The sequence below is a fragment of the Hordeum vulgare genome, chromosome 6H (assembly GCF_904849725.1).
Source record: "Hordeum vulgare subsp. vulgare chromosome 6H, MorexV3_pseudomolecules_assembly, whole genome shotgun sequence".
Classification (NCBI taxonomy): domain Eukaryota; kingdom Viridiplantae; phylum Streptophyta; class Magnoliopsida; order Poales; family Poaceae; genus Hordeum; species Hordeum vulgare.
In genome coordinates, this window is record NC_058523.1 from 547623628 (window position 1) to 547632187 (window position 8560).

At 43.5% G+C, this 8560-nt stretch overlaps 2 protein-coding genes across 2 annotated transcripts; both read left to right on the plus strand.

The window, feature by feature from the left end:
- Positions 1-86: 86 nt before the first annotated feature.
- LOC123404178 (TBC1 domain family member 15-like) lies at positions 87-4565 on the plus strand. Its single transcript, XM_045098093.1, has 11 exons — positions 87-548; positions 986-1081; positions 1651-1754; positions 2233-2429; positions 2549-2671; positions 2836-2924; positions 3398-3503; positions 3629-3726; positions 3840-4079; positions 4189-4272; positions 4355-4565. The coding sequence occupies exons 1-11, from the start codon at positions 435-437 to the stop codon at positions 4364-4366; spliced, it is 1263 nt and encodes a 420-aa protein (XP_044954028.1). The 5' UTR covers positions 87-434; the 3' UTR covers positions 4367-4565.
- An 828-nt stretch (positions 4566-5393) lies between these two features.
- On the plus strand, positions 5394-6981 carry LOC123405840 (CRIB domain-containing protein RIC5-like). The gene is made up of 4 exons (XM_045099377.1): positions 5394-5568; positions 6025-6162; positions 6418-6515; positions 6613-6981. Exons 2-4 carry the CDS (start codon positions 6117-6119, stop codon positions 6979-6981), a joined length of 513 nt encoding a protein of 170 aa, XP_044955312.1. The 5' UTR covers positions 5394-5568; positions 6025-6116.
- The last annotated feature ends 1579 nt before the right edge of the window (positions 6982-8560 follow it).

An 8560-nucleotide genomic window follows, 5' to 3' on the forward strand; every position in this document is an offset into this window, starting at 1 on the left:
GAGAATGCGACGGACGCACAAGAACAGTTATCTGGATTCTTTTTTGGGATTAAAAAAGCAGCTGTGCTTGATGTTTGTGATGACAATAAAGAAAAAGGCATCCAGCAGCCTGTGTGCTTCTCTCTCCTCCTTCTCTCTCTGTCTTCCCCCACTCCGACCCAGCCAAATTTAGCCGTTACACCACCTCTGACCTCTCTCTCCCTCTCTAGGACACACGGATCGATCGAGGAGGAGGAGGAGGAGCATCTCGATCCTGATCCGTCTCCGCCCGGCCGGCGATCGACCCTCTGATAATCTTCATCCGGTCCGGCGTCCCGGCCAGCCGCAATCAGTCGCGCGCCCGCCGGTCGCCGGCGCCTGCCTGGATCGATCCATCCGTCCCCGATCTGGTCGATTGCTAAGGAGGATCAGGAGGAGGAAGAAGGCCCGGCAAGATGATGTTCTTGGCGTGCTGCTACAACGACCCGGACATGCTCATCGACCCGGAGACCATCTACCCCACCCGCCCCGACTGCACCGACGCCCCCAAGTCGCGATTCAAGCCCAAGGCACGCACGCGCTTCCCTCTGCCTCTTTCTTCCACATTCTCTGCATCATGAATTACTCCCATTTGGACACAGCGCATGCCGTCGGCCTGCGCTGCTGCCCAACGATCAAACCGATCGAGTTAATCAACGGGGGGAGAGGTTATTATGGGAGCATATGTTTGCAGATTGAAATTGCTACAAGTGGCCGTCACTGAGGGACAGCGATGCTAGCAGGCAGGCAGGCAGGCAGAATCAATCACAGCACAAGCATCAGCCTCTCTGCCTATCTATCTATCTATCTATCTATCTATCCATGTGGAAATTTCAGAGTCCCTTTTTTTTTTTGCCTTTGCTTGGAAGCTGATTGTGTGTAGAGATTAATGACTGTATTGTACTCATCAAGCGCGTTGGTTTATCGACTCATTGTGTTGATTTTTCCTTTCCTTGTCCACTGGCAGCCTCGCCGCACGCTGAGTCCGAGGAGGTGGAAGCTGCTGTTCAACGAGGAGGGCTGCCTCGACGCCGCTGGAATGATCATGAGAGTACAGCGTGGGGTGAGCTATATATACATCTTTCTTTCTTTCTTTCCCCAGATTCATCACCATCAGCATATAATTAGCTCATTGGCATATCGTGTCGATCTCACACCCAACCGGGTAAATGTCATGTACCATTATGTATGTGTAAGATAACACCTGCAGTAAAACTCGCATTCAGGACTAGTTGACAGCTTATATCATTTTTTTTTGACAAAAGGGCCTGGACACTGCTACTCCATACAGTCGACAATTATTCATGAGAAATAAAGTTGTAGGAATTCGGACAGAGCATATTTTGTTATTTTGGCTCCATCAGTTTGTTTCTTCAGCTGATACATACAACATTCAGTGGGCAGACTCTGAGCCATCTATTCTCATCAGTAACACCGTTTTAGTCCCTCGTGCATCCCTTCACACTGCTTTCTACCCTTCCAACCTTGCAATTTTCATTCACAGAAACCATGCATTTTTTTTTTGGCATTTGTTAGTTTCCTTTGGGGCATACATATCGCCTCTGTGCACATGTTGTGACTCAGTTTAATTGAACCAGGACGTTGTCTTTATTTTGGTTATTATGCCAACAGGGTGTCCACCCAAATATCAAAGGAGAAGTTTGGGAGTATTTGCTGGGGTGTTACGACCCTAGAAGCACCACTGAACAGAGGAACCAGTTGCGGCAACAGAGAAGGTTTTTTTCCTTTTCAATCTTCATTTGCATCTTACTTTCACCTTATCATCTAAGTCCATTTTCATTTAATTACAGTTTCACTTCCCGTTGCGGTTCATAATTTTTACAATCTAGCAGAACACTCATCATCACCTTTCTTGTTTTTGGTCCTTATTTTTGCAAGAGTAGCTACTTTAAGCATATACTAGGATAATACTTATGAGTAACTGAGAGTTAAAATTTCTCAAATAAATTACAAGTAGCTTAGAGATATGGAGTTCTCTAGAAGAATGGAAGCAGTCTAGAAAAAGGATAGACATTCAAGCCATTGTACCTGCAAGTTTCAATTTGTTGAAAAACTGGATTAATCTAGTTCTGCCACATGCTAAGCTGCATCATAGCAATGCTGTGCTTCAGGAAGTTTACCATGCTTTTCACAAAGTTATAAAGACAGCATATGAGTGAGATGAGGATTATACTGATTTGAATATTTTCATAGGTTAGAATATGAGAAACTGAAAACAAAGTGCCGAGAGATGGACACAACAGTTGGTAGTGGAAGGGTAATTACTATGCCTGTCATAACAGAAGATGGCCAGCCTATTGAGGATCCTAACTCAACTGGAGAAAAACCAACCAATAATGGACCACTCACAAAAGAAGTTATTCAATGGAAACTTCTTTTGCACCAAATTGGTAAGCAGCAGTATTGCCTCTGTTTTAGAGCATCCATCGCATGTAAAAAAGAATAGCAGTTGGTGTATACTATCTTCAAGTTTTTAATTTTTTCTGATTCTTCCACTGCTCGATTGTAGGTCTCGATGTTAATCGAACTGATCGTACACTAGTTTATTACGAGAGCCAGGAGAACTTGGCACGGCTGTGGGACATTCTTACAGTGTACGCATGGGTGGACACTGACATCGGTTACTGTCAGGGTGAGTTGTTAAGCAGCACAGATCTTTTTGTCTGTGTGTGCAGATCAAGTATTTTTGAAACAAATCTGGATCAATTATTAGTAAAAAGGGAGATGCTTAACCATGACAGTTTCCTAAATGCTATGTTGTATATACGCTTATCAAATCCTTTCATGCATGAACAGGAATGAGTGATCTTTGTTCACCAATATCAATCATTTTGGAACATGAAGCGGATGCTTTTTGGTGCTTTGAACGGCTGATGCGCAGAGTGGTGACCACCCCTATCCTTTTATCACTCAAGAAACATTTGGATCCTTTACATCTTCAATTATTTAGGAACTGCATTGCTTTCTACTGAACATTATAAAACTAAAAGGCTATAGAAAACAATGCATATAATTATATTTAAACCTTGCATGAACATGAATGGCAAGATCATTGTTGTAAGATACACCTAGTAATAAAGCATTTTACATATATATGGTTGCATAATTTCAGACATACTCAGTCTGAATTCTGAATTGTAGGTAGCCGATTTTGCTTTGCACAAGCATTTGTTGATTTCCCAAACCTTAAAGGGAGAATGTGCATAAGTGTAGCTATTTGATACTGGTATCAAAAGAAGATGCGAAAAAACTCTGAACTTCTTGGCTGTGCCTTTTGTAATAGTAATGTGGTATCTGACTTCATTCATGTTTCTGCATATACTAAAAGATTTTAGTATTTTACCATCAAAATATGCAGCGTGAAAATTTCAAGAGTACTTCTACCTCAATTGGAGTTCGATCTCAGCTGACCACCTTGTCAACCATAATGAAAGCTGTTGATCCAAAGCTACATGAGCATTTAGGTAGAGTTTTTCTTTGGAGCTAAATGTTCTTTACTAGACTGTTCAAGACATGAACGCCTTTGCTTCATCAATTATTTAGCAACGAGCTCCATTTTTTTGCATTCCTAATAAAAAAATGTATGCAGAAAACCTTGATGGAGGTGAATACTTATTTGCATTTCGGATGCTGATGGTTGTCTTTCGTAGAGAGTTCTCTTTTATAGACACAATGTACCTTTGGGAGGTAAGATTTTTTGATAATCCTAATCACCAATTACTACATTGGGCATTGGTTTCTTAATGAAAGGTGTTCGTGGCCACAAGGTAACTATTTTCATGATCTTCAAAATGTTGCAGCTCATGTGGTCTATGGAGTACAATCCAGGTTCTTTTTCAATGTTGGAGAGTAACACTGGCCCACCAAATGCAAAAGATGAAAATACCCTAAAACAGTGTGGAAAGTTTGAAAGGAAAAAATTGCAGGCAGCCAAGCAAGAGGAGCAGATCCCTTTATCGGTCTTTGTTGTAGCTAGTGTGATAGAGGCTAGAAACAAGCGGTTACTGGGGGAGGCAAAAGGTCTCGACGATGTCGTCAAGGTCCTTTCTCTCTCTCTCTCTCTCTCTCTCTTTCTCAAAACACACACACACATGCATGTTGATCAGAACTGAAAGTTGTGTTTTCTATGTTCCTGTCCCCTGAGAACAGATATTGAATGAAATCACTGGAAGTCTGGATGCAAAAAAGGCATGTAGAGGAGCATTGACGATTCATGAGAAGTACCTAGCCACAGTGAGTTCACTGTCAATTCACATGCCACTAACTACGAACATGAGGTGCAAATAAAAATAATCTGTACTTTCATGAACTGCAGGTAAAAGCATGATAGCGACGTGTACAACCTCACAGGAATGCATCGTTAGCAACAATATTCGATTGGTCTCTTTTGTTTTACCGGAGAAACAGCTGTATCACAGATTTTTTTTCCATTTTTTATATGTGTATGTGTTCTGTAATTTTTTGACCCACTATGTAATTTGGCACTTGCACAAAAGGAAATGAATACCAGTGGGGTTATGCAGGAATAAAGTTTGCATTTCTTGTAAAGTTAAATACCGGCAGGATTATCTGTTAGCAAAGTTTGTTAGTCATCATAAATACACTGTAAACACTTCAAGTCTCAACTGTTGTTGCCTGCATCAAGATGTGTATAGATTTCCTTTCGGCGAACTACATTTCTGGAGTTTAATTTTGTTTTGGTTCATCCAGTGGTAGAAGTGATGGACCAGGAATCAGCAAATAAAATGGCAAATAATCAGGCTAAACCTGAAATTAGTTAATGTTTGCAATTTGGCTAAAATAGAATCTGATTCAGGCTAAGTCCTGATCTCTATTTGACGAGAACACCTAAAATCCTGATCTCAAAGAACAAAAACACAAGGAAATGAGAAATCCTCGGTATATATCAAATATTCATGGCAAATATAAGTATAGTTGTTTTTCTATATACGTGGAACAGCGAGTGTCTGAAAGATTTTGCCTCGTTCAAAAAATTTATATGTAACATTCCTTTGCTGAATTAGGTCAAACTTTCAGTGCAAAATTTCTCAATTACCTTTCCGTAGACAGAGGTAAGGAAGTGCGGTACGATTAGAGATTGTTAAAGGTAAAAAAGAGTCTGTAAACTAAGAGCCTGCCAGATTTCCTACGTAAATGTTTCCGATTTTTTCTGAGCTGGCCATTCCCACCATTTGCGCTCCAGACTAGTTAAACAGAACCAGGACCTCTCAATGTGGTACGTGTCGAAACGAGCTGCAACCAAGGGCAACCTATACCCAAAAATAGATAGCTATAAATAGATTAAGGCAACAAACTTCCAGCCCTTCCATTTCCCCCAACTAGGAAGAGAAAATCTAGTCCTGCTTCTCTTGGAGCTTGGGAGAGGATTGCAATTCTGCCAATTTGCGACATATCATGCAGGAATAGGAAGGAGGTCAAGACAATTGTTGTGACCACGGTGGAGATGTCACTCAGAAGATAAAACTCTGTCGGTTGTCCTTGGTTGCTCTTCGAATATTGGTTCGTAAGGTATGTGAGCTTGTTTTCATTGGATGGTGGTTATTTTTCTGAATCTACTTGTGTGTGGCAGACAGATTGAAACACAGTATCAAAAGAATGGACGGATTGTTTCAATCTCTTCATTCTACTAATTCATTCTTTGTGTTCGATACATCATCTCGTTCGATCCTACATGGAATGTAGAGATGATCTCGCCCAACGTTCATAGAAAATCCATAACCCCCTGATCCGTAGCAGCGCCAATTACCAACATCTGAAGAAAACATTCAGATGGGCTGTTTTCAGAAGTTATTTCTGGTCATTTTTGTTTGGTCCCTAATTTGAAGGATCGCATCGCATTACATGTTTGCACAAACAAGCCCCTGAATATGACACTGGATCTATTCATCTACAACCAATTTAAACGTGGGGTCGTTGATTTTTCCTTTTGATTTGCACGCCCTAATAATTAACTTTCTGATGAAGGCTTAGACCAAGAGGTGGGGGTCGCAAAGACTTAAGTGGTGGATTCCTCGCACGGTGCCGCGGGCGGGCAGCCGCCTGTGGAACCTGTTAAGATGAAGGGCCTCCTCAAGGGCCTCCGATACATCTCGCAAATATTCGGTACGCGCCAAGCACCCCCCTAAACCATCCACCATTCCACAACCGAATCCCCCCAAATTCTAATCAATTACAATGAATTAATCACCTCGACAATGCTCACGGCAAACATCATGAACGTGTGCAGAATTCAACCAAGATATGAAAAGCTGCCCAGTTAAAAAAAAATTGTGAAACGAAATGCAGTTGGAATTGTATGGTGTTGTAAGATGTGTGCACCTTGTCTGTTGTTGTTTGTGTGCGTGGGGGTGGTGGCAGATCCCAAGGAGCCGGAGATCCAGATCGGGGCCCCGACGGACGTGAAGCACGTCGCGCACATCGGCTGGGACAACAACTCCGTCGCCAACCCCGCCTGGGTAAGCGCGCGCCGGCGCCATTAATTTCCGTCTCCACCCCGATCGCTCGCCCCTGAATCTTCGGTTCTCCATCGTGACGGGCCCGATTTGTTTGCAGATGAGCGAGTTCAAGGCGCAGCCGGGGGCGTCGGGGAGCGGCGGGCCGGAGGGCGCCGAGCAGCCCGGTGGAGGCGGAGGAGGAGGGGCAGGCAAGGCGGAGCAGTCGGAGGCGAAGCCTCGGCGGACGAGAGGGAAGGGGTCGGGTGGCGCAGAGGGGAAGCGGGACGTGTCGCGGCGGCCGGCGAAGACGGAGGGCTCGGCGGAGGCAGGGGAGGGGGACGCGGCGGCGCCGAAGCAGCGGCGGAGGAAGTCCAAGACGGCCGGGGGCGCCTCGGGGGGCCGGTCCAAGTCGGGATCGGGAGGAGCCGCGTCGGACCCGGAGGCGGCGAAGTCGGCCTCCGCGGAGGCCGACGACGACGGCCGCTAGCAGGATGGATGAAGTGCCGCGGCGCTGCTCGCCGGGGCGTCGTCGGTGCTGACTGGGGTGAGTACATCCGGAGAGAAGATTTTTTGAATTTGAAAACTTGGTTTTCGTTGGGCCTCTGGAAGAGCACAGGGGCCGCAGCGAGGCCGAGAGAGAGATATGATGGGCCTTTTTCACTTGTCTTTTTTTTTCTTCTAAAATGCTGCGTTGTTTGTTTTGGGCCGGTGTTTGGAGCCGGCTGCTTTTAGAAGATGATGGTGATGTAATATACTTAATATGTAGATCTGTAAGACTGTAATGTATGCTTAGCGTGTGTTATTATCCTTATTATCTGAGATGGAAATATTTGACACTTCACCTATATGAGTGTGTACGTAACTCGCGAGAGCAACTAGTTAGCGAGCGCTTCTTCTGGAGCCTCCCAGCAAACACTCCCACTCGTCGTCAATTGACACGTTCTCAGCCGCTGCCGCATGTCGCGTTCTAAGTGCTTCTTCGGATTTTGTTTTCTATTATTTTTTCTGCATGTGCTATTGGCTTTTTAGATTGATTTTTTTCTTCTGTGTTTCGGTTTTTTATCGGTCTTTATTAGTTTTTTGACAAAAATTTTTATTATTTTTTAGAAAAACACAATTTTTGTTTTTTTGTGAGAGACACGTTTTGCTTTCGCGATAGGCATACTCGTGCCTCTCAGAAATGAAAAAATACGTTTTCTGTTTTTTCTTTGCGAGAGACACGATTCTGCTTTCGCGAGAGGTACGATTTTGCCGCATGCCTCTCGGAAAGGGAAGAAGTGCACGGTTTTTCCGTGAGAGGCACAGTTTTGCTTTCGCGACAGACACAATTTTGCCTTCGTGAGAGCAATTTTGCCTTCATGAGAGTCAAGGTCGTGCCTCCCGAAAAGGAAAAAAAACGCATTTTTTTGTTTCTTTTCCTATCGCGAGGGGCATGGTTTTTTGGTCCAGATTTTTCATGAAAAAATAGTTCATCAAAATCTATCAACATAGGATCTAGTTTTAAAGATCTAGAAACCTAACAATGCAAACGGTTCAAGATTTGGATGCATAGTTTAAAAAATAAAACATTTTTAAAATACAAATCTACGAAAAAAAGGAAAAACACTCAAGTTGCGACAAATGACACGCATGAAATGGGTCACTTGTCGTAACCTAAAAAGATAAGAAGGATCTTCAAAAAATGTACTCTTCAACAAATGATTTCGGTAACTCACTTATTGTGAGGTGCGTTTCGTGCTCGCCTACAACACACAACATATGGGCCGGCCCGACAAATGTACGCATGCGGCAGCGTCCCATATCTACAAAATCACTAGTTAGCGAATACACCTTTCAACGATTACTTCAACCTTCACAGGTTGCGACAAGTAGCACACTGCATGCGTGTCACTTGTCACAACATGGAAGTTTTCCCTTTTTTCATAGATCCCTATTTTAAAACGTTTTATCTCCTAAACCGTGCGTCTAAATCTCGAACCGTTTTCACCGTTGGCTTTCTCGCGTCGAGATCTTCAAAATCAGATCCCATGTTGATAGGTTTTGACGAACTTTCTTTCACGAAAAAA

Excerpts from the sequence above, each read along its gene's own strand:
- LOC123404178 (XM_045098093.1), top strand. The coding sequence starts at position 435 with ATGATGTTCTTGGCGTGCTGCTACAACGACCCGGACATGCTCATCGAC. Across the intron at positions 2,672-2,835 it reads TGACATCGGTTACTGTCAGG|GAATGAGTGATCTTTGTTCA; the intron begins GTGAGTTGTTAA and ends ATGCATGAACAG. Across the intron at positions 2,925-3,397 it reads AACGGCTGATGCGCAGAGTG|CGTGAAAATTTCAAGAGTAC; the intron begins GTGACCACCCCT and ends CAAAATATGCAG.
- LOC123405840 (XM_045099377.1), top strand. The coding sequence starts at position 6,117 with ATGAAGGGCCTCCTCAAGGGCCTCCGATACATCTCGCAAATATTCG. Across the intron at positions 6,163-6,417 it reads ATACATCTCGCAAATATTCG|ATCCCAAGGAGCCGGAGATC; the intron begins GTACGCGCCAAG and ends GGGTGGTGGCAG. Across the intron at positions 6,516-6,612 it reads CCGTCGCCAACCCCGCCTGG|ATGAGCGAGTTCAAGGCGCA; the intron begins GTAAGCGCGCGC and ends ATTTGTTTGCAG.